The 20,966-nt window shown below is 28.6% G+C and overlaps 1 protein-coding gene across 5 annotated transcripts; it reads left to right on the forward strand.

Moving 5' to 3' along the window:
- The first annotated feature begins 1,152 nt into the window (after nt 1–1,152).
- LOC111285038 (cysteine-rich receptor-like protein kinase 10) lies at nt 1,153–4,624 on the forward strand. 5 transcript variants are annotated; one of them, XM_089762897.1, is made up of 7 exons: nt 1,153–2,270; nt 2,654–2,794; nt 2,918–3,117; nt 3,246–3,456; nt 3,625–3,862; nt 3,945–4,095; nt 4,295–4,624. In XM_089762897.1, the coding sequence occupies exons 1-7, from the start codon at nt 1,193–1,195 to the stop codon at nt 4,487–4,489; spliced, it is 2,214 nt and encodes a 737-aa protein (XP_089619023.1). In that variant the 5' UTR covers nt 1,153–1,192; the 3' UTR covers nt 4,490–4,624. The 5 variants fall into 5 exon arrangements, with proteins under 5 accessions (XP_089619023.1, XP_089619022.1, XP_022729992.1 ...); XM_089762896.1 differs by having other exon boundaries at nt 1,156–2,270; nt 4,178–4,624; XM_022874257.2 differs by having other exon boundaries at nt 1,157–2,270; nt 2,939–3,117; nt 4,178–4,624.
- The last annotated feature ends 16,342 nt before the right edge of the window (nt 4,625–20,966 follow it).

Here is a 20,966-nt window from a genome sequence, read left to right on the forward strand (position 1 = left end):
CCCAATGAAATAGAGTAAGAGAGTTTGTTTATTTAGAAATCACAATGAAATAGATATATATTCATATCTGGATTTATTTAATATTTATAATATTTAAATTCGTTTAAATAAGTATTATCCGTTTAAATATCTAAATTTATTAAAATATTTTTTTATTTAACATTTTTGTTAAAATATAAAATAAAATTTTAATTTAAAATTTAAATTAACTCTTAATTAATAATAAATAAAAATTATTTTTTAAGGTCCAAAACTTTTTACAAATAATCAAGTATAGAATTTTATATATTTTACATATATAAAAGAATAATTGATTCAGATATTTATTACTATTTATTAAAATTTAAACAAATTTATATATTAGATATTAAGAGATATTATCTATATCTATTTAAATATATCATGAAAAATAAATAGTCAAATTCATTAATTATTTATTTATAATTATCAAAATCCGACATAAATGAATAAAATAATAAATATCTATTCATTTACTATCTATGGTCACGCCCTTATTTACTTGCTTTTTTGTGTTTGGTTTTATGAGCTAATTGCTTTCAGGTAACATAAAGAGAGAGAAATCAAATGAAAAACGAAGAATAACATAAAGGGAAAGGAAGGTAAAAAAAATGAATTTGTTACTTTCGGTAATTCAAAGGAGACAGTTGCTAAAAAAGGGGAAAGAAGTTAACGGTTGACTGCTTGCTGGGTTTGGGTTGGGGTGTCGAGTTCATGACGGCTTGCAGTTGTTGGGTTCGAGTGTTGATGTGTTTTGTAAATTGTCTTTCGCCCAAGAGAAACGGAAGACAATTTTTGTGTTTTATCTTATGATTTTTTATTAATCGAAAGGTTTTTTTTGTTGCCTTTGTTAAATTAAGTCATCCAAAAAATTAAAATTAAAAAAATAAATTTGAGAAAATTATTTTTATGATTATCAAACGAAACCTAATTGAATTAAATTAAAATTGATATTTTTAATTGAAAAAATGTCCAAATTTTAGTTCTTGAACATTTAGACTAAATAAAATGGCTGACTATTCAACCAGTTAACTTATCTCAGACGTGAAAATTAAAGTGCACGTGTCATGTGGGGTGTACATTTGTCTTTATGCTTCTCTGTATTTTGTCAACAAACTTTACTTTTAATAGATCTAAATTCTAGTAGAAATCATCACCCCTGCAAGTTTCCTCCATGGCACATAAGTTTATCATAGTTTTTCTCCATATTTTTCTCTCTATAGTATTGCATCCGTCAATAGCACAAACCTGGATGCAAGCTGGTTACTGGTATTCAGGTAGTGAATTCTCCATTTCTGATATAAATTCTGCTCTCTTTACTCACCTTATTTGCGCCTTTGCAAACTTGAATTCCTCCTCCTATCAGCTCTCTATTTCGTATTCTGATGAGCAATACTTCTCCGTTTTCACTAACACTGTCAAACAGAAAAACCCATCAATAACCACGCTTCTATCCATAGGGGGTGGAAGTGCAAACCATTCGATCATACTTTCAATGGTAAGCAATTCCTCCCACAGGAAATCTTTCATTGATTCCTCAATAAAAACAGCTAGGCTATATGGTTTCCAGGGCTTAGACTTTAGCTGGGTTTCAGCCAACACCAGCTCTGATATGAGCAATATGGCTATTCTCTTTGAAGAATGGCGAGCTGCAATTGATTCAGAGGAGAGAAATTCTAGCCAGTCTGAGTTGATATTGACTGCAGCAGTTCCGTACTCGCGGTATTCACAGTCCTCAACTTATCCAGTTGAGGCATTGAAGAGAAACTTGAATTGGTTACATGTTATGGCTTATGACTTCTATAGTCCAACGTGGGAGAACTTTACAAGGGCTCATGCAGCTCTGTATGACCCAGCCAGTAATTTTAATACAGATTTTGGTATAGAGTCATGGATTAATGGAGGATTACCAGCCAGTAAGTTGGTTTTGGGCTTCCCTTTCTATGGCTATGCATGGACACTTGTGGACCCCAAGGATAACATCATTGGCGCACCAGCATCAGGACCAGCTATTTCAGAAGATGGGGATTTGATGTACAAGGACATCAGGAATTACATTCAAAGATATGGAGCCAATTCAGTGTATAATGGTACTTATGTAGTGAATTACTGCACTGTTGGAGCGACTTGGATTGGTTTTGATGATGTTGAGGTTGTCAAAATTAAAGTTTCCTATGCCAAGGAAAAGAAGTTGCTGGGTTACTTTGTTTGGCAAGTTTCCCATGATGACAACTGGATGCTTTCGCAAGCTGGTATGAAACGGATGCTTCACTCTTTCCAACCAATAAAATTTTCTTCTGCATAAGTATTAAGAATTCTATGTCTTGATAAGAAAGGAAAATAATATTGTTGAGCAGGGCATATACTAGAAATTTATCCAAAAAGTTAGCGAAAAAGTCTGGACAATGGATTAGTCCTTTCATAGGTTTTCCTTGAGATTTAGGATTTCTTAGGTCATTGTTTCTTTAATTCTTTGGCATATGAATGGGTGGGCTCACCAAGCCAGCATGATAAGGATAAAAAAATGAGTGAATTAAGAAAGATATAATCTAAAGAAGCCAAGACATAAACATCTTACAAATGACAATGTTTTCAAAGAATATTCTTGATATACCTTCTATATTTTTTTTGTCAGCATCTGGTTCTGCCAATGGTGATAATCCACAAAAGAAAGGGCGGTTAGTGCTGATTAGTATTTTGATTCCAATTGTTGTGCTCTTGCTTTTGGTTGGCGCGTTGGCATACTACTTGTTAAGGGTAAAGAGAAAGAGGAAAGGTAAATCTTTTGAGTTGGAACTTATCAGCATCATTGCCTAGGGAAATTTCATTTTATTGACACTTTTTTCTCATTTTTAGATCCCATTTCAAATGCAATTAACCAAAAGCTTTTTCATCATAGTCTTTTTTGTTTGGTTGATAGAGATGGTGCACGTATCTAAATATTCCAAGTCCAAAGCAAATCAGATGACAGCTGCTGTAGATTTTAATAGCAATGTTCCTAATCTGGTGGTCTATAGTTTCTCTGATATCGAGGTGGCTACTGATAGGTTCTCACGTGAAAATAAGCTGGGAGAGGGTGGATATGGTCCTGTTTACAAGGTAATGCGCTACACTAATTATCTAGCTAATTGGTGTAAAGTTTGGAATTCATATTGCATTTTGCCAGGACACTACCTATATGGGTCGAGACATGGGGCACTAACAATAATTGCTCATTTAATTGTTAGGGTGTATTATCAGATGGACAAGAAATAGCAGTAAAAAAACTCTCAAGGACATCTGCACAAGGATTTGAGGAGTTTAAAAATGAGGTTATGCTAACAGCAAAACTACAGCATGTAAATCTTGTTCAAGTTTTGGGATTCTGCGTTGATAGAGAAGAACATATGCTGGTCTATGAATATATGCCAAACAAGAGTTTGGACTACTACCTTTATGGTTGGCAGTTAACCTATCTTGCGTCCTATGACAATACATAAGCATTTTTTTGTTGATGATTAGCATTGAAATCTATGTGATCTTTGTTTTTTCTTTTGTTTATTTATTTTGGTTCAGAATGATTGTTTGTTTCATTGACTGCTCATAATCCACTGAGATGCATTGCAGACCCCATAAAACGATTCATGTTGGATTGGAAAAAGCGTGTCGATATCATTGAAGGGGTTACTCAAGGGCTTCTATATCTTCAAGAATACTCCAGATTGACAATTATTCACAGAGACATGAAAGCTAGCAACATTTTATTAGATGAAAACATGAAACCTAAGATATCAGATTTTGGCATGGCTAGAATTTTCACCAAAGATGGAGTTGAAGCAAACACAAACAGAATCGTGGGCACATAGTAAGTGCATTATTCAAATCATAGCTATTAATTTCATCTAATCATAAACTAGTGCTAAGCACTATTAGCCAATTTGTTGCAGTGGTTATGTTCCTCCTGAATATGTTAAGAACGGTTTATACTCCATCAAATCGGATGTGTATAGTTTTGGAGTCCTACTTCTTCAAATCATAAGTGGAAAGAGGAATGCACATTCATACGGGCTCCATGAAAATTTAAGTCTTCTCGATTTCGTAAGTTTCATTGCTAACATATCTCAACACCCTTTCTATTATATTGTGAAATTATTGGATTTTTCATTTAAATTAATCTCAGGCATATGAGCTATGGAGAGAGGGCAAAGGCATGGAATTTGTGGATCCCTCACTGGATGACACAAGTACATCCTATAAGTTATTGAGATGCATGCAAATAGCTCTATTGTGTGTGCAGGAAAGCGCAAATGACAGGCCTACCATGTTGGAAGTCTATTCAATGCTTACAAATGAAACTACACCAGTGGCCACTCCGAAGAGACCTGCTTTCTCAACTAAAAGCAATGAAGGTGTTGAGCAAAAAAATTCTCACTTGCAGCGAGAAATATATTCCATCGATAATTCACCGATTACAGAAATGGTCGTTCGTTGACACAGGTCACACTACAAGAAAATTGAAGATTAGTGACAATTTTGTAACAGTATTTCACTTACAAACGTCGCTAGCTTTTATGTTTTTATAAAACTTAAGTCATTTATTATCAAAACGACACTAAATATTCAAATAGTAGCGTTTCTACTTATAAACTCTACTAAAGACTTGATATTAACGACGTTTATGGACTAAAACGACTTGAATAATACTATTTTAAAATTTTGAATGAATACTAAAGACGTTTTTGACAGACAACGTCTTGAATAATTTTTTCATAAAAAAAAATATACGATTATTGAAGGTTTTTTATACAAAAGACACCTTTAATAATTTCATGAAAAAATTTCACAAGATTATTGAAGGCGTTTTTCTTCAAAAACGTTTTCAATAAATATTCTATCAAAATTTAAGGATCATACAGTTGTTAACCATAGAGTGATAGGTTTGATCCCTCCTTTTAACCTTTTTTTGGTTTTTGAATGGATTATTTGTAATTAATTATTCTAGGCGTTTTCTAGGCAAAAACGTCTTCACAAATCGTTTTAAAAAATTTTGGAAAGGGAATATTGAAGTCAGTTTTGACAGAAAAACGCCTTTAATAATCCATAAAAATAATATGAAACAGATTCTTGAAAGCGTTTTTGATCAAAAACGTCTTTAATAATCTAATCAATAAATTTTCATGAGCAATTAATGAAGGTAATTTTAGTCAAAAACGCTTTTAATAATTCATACAGAAAAGTTTGAGCGGATTCTTGAAAGCGTTTTTGGCGTAAAACACCTTTAATAATCCACACAATAAATTTTTAAGTTGGATTATTAAAGGCGATTTTGGTCAAAAACGCCTTCAATAACATTTTGTTAAAGATTATTCAAGGCGTTTTCTTGCTAAAAACGCCTTCAGTAATCTCATCAAAAAAACTTTGGTTTAATTATATATGTGAAGTCAGTTGTAGGTTTATACTCATAAAACATTTGAAGTCAGTTATAGGTTTATATCCAAAAAATATTTGGTTTATATATGTGATACTACGAATTACATTTTGAAATTTATATTATGAACATTGTTGTGTTTCAATAAATTGACCACACATCTAAATTTAAAATTGATAACGTTGTCATATTAATATATTTTTCTCAAATAATCGTACTCAATATATGTTTATTCATATAAAACAATATATAGCAATAATATTAAATCAATACCCCAATCTACAAACTTAAATTATCCATTCAACATGCCATGTTAAATACATTATAATAAATGATCTTCATATATTTACATTCAACCAGCAATGTCCAACCTTAAGGTTTATCAATAAATGATAATATATACTCACATCATTCTTTACAGACTTCATCAAATTCTTTTACCGTGAAGCTTTCTTTACTCTCCCACTAAAAAAAAAATCAAAAGTAAATGTTAATAAATGAGAACATAATTTAGCTTTTTATTTTTTTGAAGATATAATAACTTTATAAAATTTATACTAACCTTGAATGGTGTGATCATAAAATCATATAAAACTATCTTCCGTATAAAATGAAGGACATAATATCCACATTCAGTATTTTCAGGTTAACGAAATACCTGAAAATTAAATTGAGTGGGTTTAACAAATATTTATCAACACAATCTCAACATAAAAGAATAAATTTCATATTTACCGATAATGACATCCATTTTTTCTTTGCCTTCTTATTGAATGCATATATTACCCTAAATTGAAAAGAAAAAATTTACTTAATACATAAATAAAATTGCTTATGAAGAAATAGAAGATATATAATATAATAACATGTAATACCTCTTTATAAAAGTTTAAATTTCGGAGTTAGGCATCGCCGTTGGATTAGCTGAATTAAGTAAGTATGGCGTTAAGAATTTGGTGTCAATCACAATAAGCACCCAATTACGACTACAAAATAATAAGAATGATATACTCAAATTAGGTATCATATCAAAATTGGATAAGGTTGAAATAATTATTTGTATGAATATAACTTATTGTGCATTATACGAGAGCAAATAATAATCAGCTGATTTTTTCATGCATTCAATCACATGAGTAGCATGAAAAGTGACATGTCACTTTGCTCAATAATGAAGTTAGGGTCAATGAATCTAAATTTATGGGTCAACTGTCTCGCATTGAACTCTCTATATAGAAAGTTACGCGATAACAATCAATAATACTAGTTAGTATTACATCATAATATAGATTAATACATATTAAGTATGCATATTTGTGTTTATAAGCTAACCTCATATAAGAAATAATATCAACAGCTGATATTTCATCCAGTTCACAAAATTTTTTAACCTCATCCATATTAATGTAAGAAAATGATGGTTTATCAAATAATCCTTCCTCAGACTCAATGGTTATACAGTTTTCTTTGGATAAATGATTGAGCAAATAATTAGATAACTCATGTATGGTACCCTGAGCAAGGGTTCATACTTTGAGTCTCAACATCCTGCTACAATATATAATGAAATATAAGTATTAAAATTAAATCAATAAATATAATAAATTAATTAATATTAAACTTATTAATAAAATCATACTTCATAGCTGGTAACAGAAGTTGGGTTTCTTACTTGACTTGTAACGGAAGCTTGTCTTACGTGGACGATGCTATTCGATTAGCTTACAGGCATGCGATGCTGCATTGTTGCTAACATAACCTCCAAAGTAATGACTCTTTGCTGTTGGTCATTGATGCGTTGCTCCTAATCATCAAGTCATTGTTATTGTTGCTCAATAATTGCTTCATATTGTGCATTTATCATTCACTAAGTTTTTGGTTGATTACTAAAAAACTTTAATGGCAACACAAATTTACCAATCCCACAAACTTGACGAGGTATTTCTTTAGCTTTCAATGGTAAAGACAATGGATCTTCGCCATATTGGGTTGCAAGTTCATCGGATTTAACTTTGATAGCATAATTATCCTGAAAAACAATAATAAGATGGGCTGTAATAACAAATCTATATAAGCTAGTATAGAGTCATGCATACAACCACAATGCCAATCATACATGATATTAAACAAGTAGTTATACATACAATCTTTTTAGCCATTTCTTCAGTTACTTCATCTGCAAATGATCCATCATTCATCAAATATCTTTGTTTCCAAATATCCTATCTAGAAACTTTAGTTCTAGAGCTCATTGATTCTTATTAAATTATTATAATATAAGAATCAGAATCTATGAAATGAATGTTCATAAATATTCATTAATAAGTATAAAACAAGTGTGTGAATACTTACAAGCTCATACTTCACATTTGCATATCCCTTTCTTGCTGTCCGATGGTGATATATTTGTTTGGTGCTGTCCGATGGTGATATATTTGTTTGGCCCAAATGTTTCGTTGGTTTTCTTTGATTTTTTACAAAAAAAGAAATTACATCAATCACATATGAAGATGTTGAATATATTGTATAAAATCTTATAAATAATTTTTTTGTTAATGGGTTTACGTACTGAAAAATCTTTTGATAGTCGATCTAGAATAAAATTTATCCAATCTTTAACACTTATTATATATGCATATGACATAGGTGGAATAGCCAATACATTACCTTGATCAGCGAGTTGTAAAATATATTGGGTTGTCAATATGCTTTTAAAGTTTTTGAATGCTTTTTCAGTAGATTGTAACACAATTTTTTTATAATCAATTGGGATGTCAAACCGTTCCTAAATACTTTAACACAATTAGTATGAACACATTAAATTTCAATTAAATGATTATTTAACAAATTTTATAAAATAGTTGAATAAACATACCACAACCGATTGCCATATATCATCTTTTAGATCATCAAGAACTCGTCATCAATTGGTGTACATAATTGAAATGCTACTACGAACTACGGCACCAATATGAATAGCCAACTTGACAACTCTTTCAAACACAGGCTGTCCACTTTGATTGAAGTCAATTTGAATTTTTGTGTCACTCATTTTAATTTATTTATTTCATCTCCTTTCTTTTCTTTTTTGGTCTACAAGTGTCTTATGCATGTTCAGTAAAATGATAATTATATTGTTCGGAGTCTATAATACTTACGATTTTAATCATAACTATACGAAATATACTAAAATGACTGTCTAAATTTAACACTATACGTAATTAAATACAATCAAAACCATATTACCTACAGAATCACCATTCAGTAAACCAATCAGCAATGTGTTCAGAAACACCATTCAATAAACCATTTAGAAACACCATTCAAAAAACCATTCAAAAATACCATTTAGCAAACCATTTCGTAAACCATTAAGCAAACCATTCAGCATACCAATATCGTACAATACCATTCAACAAAATAATATCACACAATACCATTCAGTAAACCATAATATTTAAAAATAACTATACATAAATAGCATACATTCAATGACAGGTGCTTGGATGACTATGGTTACGGTGAAATGAATAAAAATATATATGCATTTATAAATAGTAAAGAACTGGAAAAAAATCTCTATCAAATAATATAAATAATATAGTATACAAAAAAATAAAGACATATCGGTAAACAGAAATGTGCGCATCGTTGAGTTGTTGAAGGTCAGTGGTGACGATAAAGATAAAAAAACTAAAAGTCTGATATAAATGTGTTTATGGGTTTGGTTTAATTGATTATTACAGCTTTTAATCATTCTCTGTACTAGCAGTTTGTGATTTCAATATTCAAGACAAGGGAATGAATATAAAAATTATAAGTGAAGGCATTTTTCTGGAAAAAAATACCTTCAATAATTCTCTTAAAATTTTTACTAGGAGATTATTGAAGGCATTTCTTACTAAAAGACACCTTTAATAATCTCAAAAAAAAAAATTCAAAGAAAATTATTAAAGCATTTTTCGTAAAAAAATGTCTTCAATAATTCAGTATAAAAATTATTAAAGGCATTTTTAGTATAAAATCGCCTTGACTAATATTCCCGTGATAAGAATGGAGGGAATTTATTAAAGGCATATTATGCAAAAAATATCATCAATAAATTCCTTGAAAAAATTAGAGCAAATTAGTGAAGGCATTTTTTTTCAAAAAAATACCTTCAATAATCTGATTAAAATTATTGAAGGCGTTTTATACTAAAAGACACGTTTAATTATCCCAAATAATTTTTTAAAGAAAATTAGTAAAGGCATTTTCCTTAAAAAAATACTTTCAATAATTTTGTACAAAAAATATTGAAGGTGCATGATGCTAAAAACACCTCCAATAATTTTGTATTAACAAAATGAGTGAATTATTGAAGGCATATTTTACAGAAAACACCTTCAATAAATTCTTTCAAAAAATTATAATGAATTAGTAAAGATATTTTTTGTGGAATAAACACCTTCAGTAATGCCTTCAATAAATTTCTTCAAAAATTATAATGAATTAGTGAATGCGTTTTTCTATAATAAACACCTTGAATAACCACTTAAAATTTTAGTAGTGAAATATTGAAAGCGTTTTCTACTAAAAGATGCATTTAATTATCCTAAACAATTTTTAAAAAGAAATTATTGAAGGAGTATAATGCAAAAAATGCCTTCAATAAATTCTTTCAAAAGTTAGAACGAATTAGTGATGGCATTTTTTTGGAATAAACGCATTCAATAACCCTTTTAAAATTTTAGTAGTGCAATATTGAAAGAATTTTCTACTAGAAGACACCTTTAATAATCTAAAATAATTTTTATAAGAAAATTATTGAAGGCGTTTTCTCTCAAAAAACATCTTTAATAATTATGTACAAAAATTATTGAAGGCGTATAATGCAATAAACCCCTTCAATAAATTCTTTAAAAAATTATAATGAATTAGTGAAAGTGTTTTTCTAGAATAAACTTTTTCAATAAGCCACTTAAAATTTAAACAGTGGAATATTGAAAGCATTTTTTACTAAAAGACGCCTTTGATAATCTCAAATAATTTTTTTTTAAAAATTATTGAAGGCGTTTTTTTCAAAAAAGATCTTCAATAATTATGTAAACAAATTATTGTAGGCGTATAATAAAGGAAATTGTTGAAAGCATTTTTAGTAAAAAACTGCCTTTACTGATATTCATTGATAAAAATGAAAGAAATTATTGAAGACGTATTATGTAAAAAATATCTTTAATAAATAAACCACAAAAATTAAAAAAAATTAGTGAAGACGTTTTTCGTGTATAAACGTCTTTAATAATCCCCTTAAAATTTTATTACAAGAATATTGAAGGTGCCTATAATATACCCAAAAAATATTTAAGAGAAAATTATTGAAGGCGTTTTTATTAGTAAATGGCTTCAATAATTCGGTCTAATTAAATTATCCCCAAACTTAGTGCATCCAATCACCAACTTCAAACTTCATCTTTATTATTCTACTATTTTTTTTTCAGACCAATTACAATTTACTTTCTTTTTCCTTTGTCTTTTAGCATTTGAGCTTTCTCTTTTAGAACCTATTTCGACTATTCATTAGTTATTTACTTTAGCTGTTGCTTCATTCTACTGTTCTTTTAGCTTTTGCAATTCGAGATATTCTTTTTAGTTTAAAAATTTTCTCCAAAAACCCATCTTCCTTAAATACCTATTTGGAACTCATCATCCACTTTCCTTTCCCTTTCCCTTTCATTTTTTTCTTTTTTTAGGTTTTCTCTGAACCTGTTTTACCTTATTATGGAACCACAACTACAAATATTCTAGGATAGTTAAGAAAATACTTCACAACAAAAAGTTCTGGTCTTCTTTAAGTACTTGTCTTGTTATTATCTTTTGTTTGAAACATAGTAAACTTAAGTATTTTACATGTTCGTTTTCATATAAATTATTTATCTACATTTGGTCTGATAATGTAGTAAGTACTAAATGGATAAAAGTTGGATGCAAAAATCAAGATTAAGTCAAGAGTACAGAGAAAGAGTGAATTTTTTTTTTTAATTTTACATTTGAGAATACAAGTGAAGATAATATGATATTATGCTCATATGTGAAGTGTGCTAATATTAATTGATAAATGCGTGAAGTTATTTTCGAACATTTAATTTGTATTGGATTTGTCTCTGGATAGATTAATTGGTATTTTCATGAAGAGTCTGTACTTTCAAGATCTTTCACTAAAGTTCATTCAACTTCAAGGGCTCCTCAATCCTAATATGATCTTTTTATAATATATGACATTAAAGGTATGTTATGAGATGTTTTTAATATTCATAACCAACATTTTCGTAATTCGTTTCTCTAAAATAATGGATTTAATCAATCTAATGTTGAAACGAATGAATATGGTGAACTTGGGATAGGTGTAGGTGACCAATAACCTAGAAAAAAAGCATCAAAGTTTTATAAGTTACTTGAAGATATGAATGAAAAATTTTATGAGAGATCGAAACATTCAAGGTTATCTTTCTGTGTTCATTTTTTTTTACTTTAAATACTTATGTGGATGGATGAGAAACTCTCTAACTTTATTATTAGAGTTTATAAAAAAAATATTTATTTTGACAAAAATCTCTGAATCTTGTAAGGAATCAAAGAAAATAATCAAGGGTTTGGGTCTCGGATATGAAAAAATTCATAGTTGTCCCAATGACTGCATGTTGTGTTAGGGTGATAGAAAAAATCAAGAATTTTATCATTTGTGTGGTATTGCTCGTTGGGTAGATAAAAACCCCGATGAATGGTTAAATGAGGATGGTGATGAAATCTACATAAAAAAAAAAAGTCTGTAAGGTTTTATGCTATTTTTCATTAATACCAAGACTTCAATGACTCTTCATGTCTTTCAAAACTGTAGATTCAATGAGGTGACGTTATAAGAGGCAGATGGATAATGGATCATTGAGGCATCCTGCAGATTCTTTGGCATGAAAATAATTTCATTTTAGGTTTTTCAGACTTTGCGTCTGATCCTCGAAATGTTATGCTTGGACTGGCATCTGATGGATTTAAATCATTTAAAATGATGAGTACTTCTTATAGTACTTGGCTAGTTATATTGATTCTTTAGAATTTACCACCATAGATTGCTATGAAGCAACAATCATTTATCTTATCTATGATAATTTTCACAGAAAAAAAAGAGATACTAATTTATAACTTTGTATAGTAGAATGAAATAATGAAAGTGTTTTATGCTTTAAGTTGATAATATTTGTATTTCTACCATATACGTAATTATTTTTTATGATAAAAAATAGAACATATTAGGATTGGTAGCAGAAAGCAACAAAAATATAGCTACACAAATTGATCAAAAAGTTTTGCAAAAAAGTAAAAAGAAATAGTAAGTTTATAATTTTAAACTTATTCTAATGAATGAACTTTTTGTGCTGTTAAAAAGTAAATATGTACATTAACAATTATTGTTCTATTTTAATAGTTTTAATAGTTTCAATACATGATATTAAACTTATCAAAAGTATTGAACTTAATTGCCACGGTTGATATGTATGAAAAAATTATTGTTTATGTCTATTTAGGTAAAAATACAATACTGTTGTTATTATTCTATTTTAATAGTTTGGATAGCTTCAATACTTGATATAAACTTGTCTGATTAATTGAATTTGATTTCTATGGTTGATATGTATGAAAAAGTTATCGTTTATATCTATTTGAGACTATTTTTGCCTTTAAAAGAAAAAAATACAAATTAAACTTTTAGATGGCTTTGACCAGTTTGGATGGCTTCAATCCATGAGGTGTAAACTTGTCTAAATAATTGAATTTAGTAACCATGATCGATATCTGTGAAAGACCAAAATGCTTTTATTGTTTGCGTCTGTTTAAGACTATTGTGTTGTTAAGGGGTCAAAATAAAATTTTACAATTATATTATATTTTAACAATTTAGATAGATTAAATACATAATAGTAAAATTATTCAAAAATTTTTAACTTGATTGACAAGCTTGATATACATGAATAAGTTACAGTTGATATGTATTTAACAATAACATATGTTTTTATATAGGAGATTGAGATGGGATAAAAAATTAGACGTGTGAAACTTTTTTACTTAACACACACAAAAAAATACAGATCTTACATGAATGTCAAAACACAAAAAATTGTGGTAATTTGTAATATGTATTTTAATAGAAAGTAAATATTTACTCTTTTTAACATATTGTCAATTAATCATTAAACTTTATAGTTGTATATGACTAATTTACAGGAGAAAACGAAAGTGAAAATGATTGCTGAAATTGAAGTAGCAGCTGATGGTTTTGTTAACATGCAAGAATTAAAAAAATCATATATTCATAAAAGTTGCTGAAAAAAAGAGGCATGGACGGGTCTGAAGCCTTGGATTGGGTCCAACACCATCTATCTATTATGGATATAGCTTTCAGCAATTTATATTCTCAGCAAGTCAGTCTTCGCGAGATATTTTGATATTGAGAGAAGAGTTGCAAACTATACTATAATGTTTTCAGCAAATGAAAGCAGAAAGAGAACAAGAGTATGCCAAAATTGAGGAAAACGTGTTAGAATGGAGCAAGAGTGTGCAAAATTTTCGTAGTTGTATAATCAATTCGATCATCTTACGAATTTTGTGCAATAATAATTTTCAAAAACTAATCTCGGTGGTCTACCAACTCAAGTATTATATTTAGTAAATATTTATATAATAAAGCTTATTATGAAGTGTTAAAAATTATATAGTATTATTCAGTAGGTTCTTGAACATACTAGTGACCAAGGTGAAAAAATTCTTTCATTAAATGGTAGTTTTTCAAATCCATGTAGTCATCAATTTCATACATTTTAATTTTTTTTGTTAATGTATTAAAAAAATTTGAATGTTATTATACTAATTATTAAACTTTGTGTTAATTATATGCATATTTGAATGTAATTAAGTATTTATTAATTTCAGTTTTCAAATTTAAGTTCGTTTTTATTTATTTTAACATTTCTTATTAATGAAAATAATAAATATTAACAGAATATTTTTAAAAAAAATTAAAATTTCTTAATTTTGCAGCGTTCACATTCTGAAACACCACTAAATGAATAATTTAATGGTGTTTTACCATACCATAAAATGCCACTAAATGTAGCGGTATTCTTATCAAAAAACACCACCAAATTAACGATATTTTTTTGATAAAAATATCACTAAATTAGCAGCGTTTTAAAGATACGAATGCCATTAAAATAGTAGTATTTTTTATATACAAATGCCACTAATACAGCGATATTTTATCATATAAATGTTACTATATTAGTGACGTTTTTATGATAAAAACACTACTAAATTAGAGGTATTTCAAATATACGAATGCCGTTAAAATAACGGTAATTTTCACATATAAACGCTACTAATATAATTGAATTTTATAGAAAACGTCGTTATTTTTTTCGACGCATGTATAGCTGGTACTCTGACTGACATTTTTTACAAATGCTGTAAATCTTTTAGTGGCATTTATAAATACCACTAAATGTTAAAAAAATATCACTAAAAACCTAAACCCCTATGATGTTACTAAAAAAATTTGTAATTTCTAAAATCAATAATATTATTATTTTTCACGCCATATTTATAAGGAATAGTTAAGAAAATAAATGAAAAAATTATTTTTAATAAAAATAAATAATACAAGAAGATTCAAAATTATAATTTAATTTTTTTTTTAAACTTTTCATACAATTAATTTTAAAATTATAGGATATAATTTGACATTATTGTTACATATTTTCATGAGATAAAAATTTCATAGCACGGATAGCTTATCATGCTCACAAACGTTTAATTAAAAAAAAATTATATTACATTATATTATATTATATTATATTTTATATATATATATATATATATTTACACACACACGTTAGGGTTCATCGTACTTATCGTGTTGTGTGCGCATCATCGGGCATTAAATGGAAAAAAAAGGTGTGCTTGCATCCGAGCCCTTGTCTGTTTAATCTGCATAGACTTCAAGGCACCTCTAACTTGAGGCTCGGTTAGTCCAAGTACAGCTCATAAATTGCCCGACTGGGCAGCGGTTTAAGTCTCGTTTACATTTCGCCGTATTTTGATTAGATGTGATTAAATTTATCGTAATATTAATTAAATTTAAATATTAATTTTAATAAAATTAAATTAAAATAATTTTTTTATTAAAATTTTTTAAACATAATTATAATAATTTTTTAATTTTAATTATAATAAAAAATTTTTATTTTTTTTAATTTAATCACAATCAATCCACCGTCCAAAAAAAACTTAAACCGAGTCCTTTCCACTCGGGCCGACAGCATTTAAACTGGTAATCTGCACTCCGCAGAATCCGCTAACTCAATCCCGCTCAGGTCAAAATCAAAGAAAAAGTCAAAGAACTTTGCAATTGCATTATTGACTTGTATTTCAGACTTTTGAGGTTGAAAAACGACGTGCAAACGAATATTGACGAGACATGAAAACACTGTTTGCTGAAAGAAACATATCAAACACGTTACGGGAGGGACTTCTCTTCCTGCCCCAACTCTCAAAAACGTCTACCCAGTGGTTTGAGGAGTTCAAGAATGAAGTTATGCTCACAGCAAAATTACAGCATGTAAATCTTGTTAAGAGTTTTGGGATTCTTCATAGATAAAGAAGAACATGTGCTGATATAAGAGTGCATGCCGAATAAGAGCCTGGACTGCTTGCTTTTTGGTCTGCCCTGATCTATTTTGCGTCAAATACAATAACTGATGAGTCAATATTGATTGGCAATTTGCATTGAAAATCATGTGCATTAGCTTGCAACTTGTGTTTTAAGTTAGATTCTTTGAATGGTTATTTAACTGATTGAGTATAACCTGTTATGATGTAGACCCCCTTAGAAAGCTTTTATTGGACTGGAGAAAACCGTGTTGAGATCATTTAAAGGGCTCTCTATCTCTCAAGAATACTTTAGCAACATTTTGCCGGACGCTGATATGAAGCCTAAAATATCAGATTTTGGTATGACAAGAATTTTAGCAAAATAAGGACTTGAAGCAAACACAAGTGGTATTGTTGGGCATAGTAAGTGCCAAGTCCATTCAAAACAAAGCTATTTGACAGTTGACCATTCAAAACAAGAACATTGTTAGTAAATGCTGAACCATTAAATTTTTTGACTAGTCAATTAATGCAGTGGTAACGTTCCTCTTGAATGTGTTGGAGAGAATAAAACATTACAGGAAGTTTTATAAATAGAATTCATAAAATTTATTATTAAAAATAAGTAAATAAAAATTTTAATAAAAAATTTGATTCAATAGATTGATAAAATTTAACGTGAAAATCAATAATATATAAAAAATTATTAAAAATATTATTTATAATTTAAATTTTATTAATATTTATTCGACAATTAAAATTCTATCAATATTTTTATTAAAAATATATATTTAATAAATATATCAAAATTTAATATTTTTATTAAAAATATCTATTTAATAAATACATCAAAATTTATAAAAAAAAATTTTTAATTTTGCACGTTTGATTTATGTGATAAGATATTTCTATCTATTAGTTTTGATTTTTTATTTTAATTCTTATTTACTAAGTTCTTATAAGGAAGTTCACAAACTTTATCTATAAAGTTTCGTTTATATATGGTACTCTCTCAAATCTGATATGTACCCATTTGAGGTTCTACTTTTGTAAGTTATAAGTGGAAAGAGGAATGCCATTGTATATGGGCTGGATAAATGTTTTAAGTCTGCTTGATTTTGTAAGTTTTATTGATTACATCTTCTTCTTCTTCTTCTTCTTTTTTTTTTTTGGGTTCAAGGGAGGGCGTAGCACTTATAAGGGGGAAAGATGAGGAGATCCAGCCTGTAGACCAAGAGGCGAAGGACTTGATTGCATCTATTTTTATACTAACATTGTGGTGAATGAATATATTCTGTATTTCTGTTAATTGAGCTGCAAGTTTCATGATATATGTCATGATTTGAGGCGTATGACCTGCCTGGAATTTATGGATCCCTCATTGGATGACAGAACTTCAGCCTGCAAACTCATGAGATGCATTCAAATAGCTGTACTGTGTGTCCAGGAAAATGCAAATGACAGGCCCTACTATGTTGGATGTCTCTTCAATGCTGAAAAATGAAAACACACAAATGGCGACTCCAAAGAGGCCTGCTTTCTCGGCAAAATGCAATGACGATGAGGAAAAGAGATCTGCATTGTAGGTAGAAATATGTTCAGTTGATGATTCTACACTTTCAGAAGTGGTTGCTGGGTGAGAGTTTAGGCTTTGCATGTGAAATTCATTAATAGAATTTGTTCCACAGTTCCAGTCTCTTTTCTCCTCAAAGGACTATGGTTTACACAGTTCGTCCAACTTGATAGATTAAAAAGGTTATGCCATCAATAACAATAAGACATTTTTGGCTATAGAGGGTTGAACAACACCATTCAAACCAATGATCTGGGTTCCATTTTTCTTTTTGGTGGAGGTGCTAAACTGCTAATAAGCAAGCTTATGCTTCCATGGTAGCTGGGCTGCTTCTCGTAAATCTTTTGGGCCAGAGACCTTGGGTTTTCATTTTCCAGACTGTTCCAACTTCCAAAAAAAACAACAGACCTTTCATGAATAATCGGCTTGAAAATAGAGCCCTAATGCCCAAGCATGAAACAAATTTTCTTTTCACTTTCAGCGTTTGGAAAAACTTACATGAAATTTCATTAGTAAAATTCGTAAAATTTTTTATTGAAAATAAATAAATTAAAATTAATAGATTAAAAGATTTTATTATATAAATCAACGTATAAATTTTAAAATTTTTTGAAATATTTATTAAATAAATATTTTAATAAAAATATTAATAAATTTTTATAGTTAAATAAATATCGATCAAATTTAAATTATAATTAATATTTTAAATAATATTTTATATATTATTATTTTTATAATAAATTTTATTAATTTATTAATTTAAATTTTTTATCAAAATTTTTATTTATTTATTTTTAATAAAAAATTTCACGAACTCCACTTATATAACTTCATATAGGTTTTATCCTCCATTTTTTACCGTTGTAAGCCAAAAGCCAATTACAAATGTTCAGACAGTAGAGGGTATGCTTTGGAACCAAGCAACGATCTTCATGTAGACTTGGAATGGAAAGCTTCATTAGTCAGTAGCCAATTCGGAAATTGGTAAGCCTTGAAAATGGCCGTTTCCGAACTGTTTTCCACGTTTATTTTCTATTTTCATCTAAGGTGAAGGGTTACACGAAACTTGATCCAATATGAAACCGAAGGCACATTGGTTTCTTATCAAATGGTTAAGAAATTCGATCCTGATCAATAAAAATCACAGCCTCTAGCATCTTTTTTTTTTTCCTTTCTCTCACGTACCATTCATCAAAACAGATGGGCAAAAGGCTTATTCCATCATAGGTTTTTCAGAGGTTTCAAACCCTTTAGTTTTGATTTGAGTTTCCACATGCTGCAAGTACCCATTACTCTAAGGGAAGAGAGAAAATAGGAACAATAAATTGCATAAAGAGGATTTTTTGTGATTTGAACGTAGGCCGGTTAAGTGTTTTAAGGGCTAGAGAAAGGGACCCAAGTGGTGGCACCTGTCAAATGGAATAGACAGCTATCCCTACCTAAAGTCTATCTGTATGAAAAGCTCTCTTTGGCTTCTAAAATTCAACTTAGTAACTCTTAAATCAGAGATTGGAAGACATTAACAAAAGTCTTTTTGAACACTTCCATTTTTCTGCAATACTCGACAGACATGTCCCGTGAAATTGCCATAAAAAATCTTCAATACATACCGTATATTGTCGGCCAACGACTGTCGCCAAAAGAATATTATTTTTCTTACGTAATCTACATGTAGTCAAGAGACATGTGCATCTTGCTTAACAAATTATAAAAACGTGTACTTTCTACTTTCTTGGCAAGACCTTGCTTCTTTCGATGGCTTCTAAACCCATCTTCTAAACCCATCTACTGTAATATCTAACTCAAATAATAATTGAGCTAGATTAATATAAAAATTTATTAATTTATTATGATATTATTTAATTAAAAAAATTAAAATATTATATAAAAAAGTTTAGTTATCGTGAAATAAAAAAATATATAGTTTTTTTTTCTCGTTTTTCTTAAGATTGGAGAGTATAAAAATCAAATATAAAATTCAAAATCAAATATAAAATTCAAAATCAAAAACTACAATCAAATTAATCTTCTAAAAATAAGTATATACTATCTTTTTGTTTAAGAGATATACCATATTGAATATTGGCCGCTATTATTTATGGTTGAAGTTCTAAGAGAAAAATCAAGAAAAATTATAAAATCTTTTATTAATCTTTATGATTTATTTGAGTAAATTATTGGGCTTTGTTTATTTCATGTTTTTAAGATTTATTGATGATTATTGAATGGAGTTTAAAAGCTGAAAATAGGGATTTAAGATTTTAAAGATTGAAGTAGAAATTTTATTTTTAGATGAAATGTTATGATCTATAATAGTGAATAAAATAAAATTTTATACTAATGAATAAATTATTGCTATGATTATTATATATCGTTGGAAAGCATGTTGAATATATTTTCTAATGAAATAAACGAAAGTCGAATCCAAGTTTTTTACGAAGAGTTGTCTAATTTTTACTTAAGGATATGCAGGCTGTAAGGTAACAGCATCAGAGTTGAATTTTAAAATTTGTCTTAATTTTTATACAAGGATTTACATATTAAGCCATATATGTTTGAAAAGCTAATTGAGTCCACTTTCCAACAAAAGAAGCAGAATCGAATTTGGAGTTTCCTATGAATAAATATGTAATTTTTATTAGAAGGTATACAGGCTGTCTGGCAATAGCATCTGATGTAGATTTCAAAAATTATTATAATTAATTCACAAGGAATCACGAGATGGTTAATATATGATTAGAAAGCTTATCGAGTCTAGTTTCTAAAACATTAAAAAGATTTTAATTTTAAGTTTGATATCTTGAGATATGATCGTTTTAATGAAAGTAGCATAGGCTACCGGAATTAGTTACTTGAGTTATTTCTTGTTTAACTTAGTTGTTTTAGTATAAGTGGTCTCAAATGAGTTGATTAATTACTATAATGTTGAAATGATTTTAAATAGGGCATTAATTATTTTGGGAGAAAAACTAAATGGTGAAAACGAAATGAGGCAAGTAGAATCTCATACACTTTGCTTGTTTTTTAATATATATAAGTAAGTTTTTAAATGAATAATGTTTTATTTCATTATTTTCAATGTATGAAAATAAGATCAAGCATATGATTATTTTGTATTTTTTTATGTAAATGCTGGATCACTCTAATGAATAAAATAAGAAAATGATTTATATTTAAAGAACGATTTTATAATAGCTACGCTTTTACAATTTTTGAAAAATGAGATCATCGACACCAGAATTAGTTTTATAATCTTAACTAACGGGTAATAGTAGTTTGCAAAGATAT

Source organism: Durio zibethinus, chromosome 6 (assembly GCF_047325235.1).
Source record: "Durio zibethinus cultivar Kanyao isolate XHJ-2024 chromosome 6, ASM4732523v1, whole genome shotgun sequence".
Lineage (NCBI taxonomy): Eukaryota > Viridiplantae > Streptophyta > Magnoliopsida > Malvales > Malvaceae > Durio > Durio zibethinus.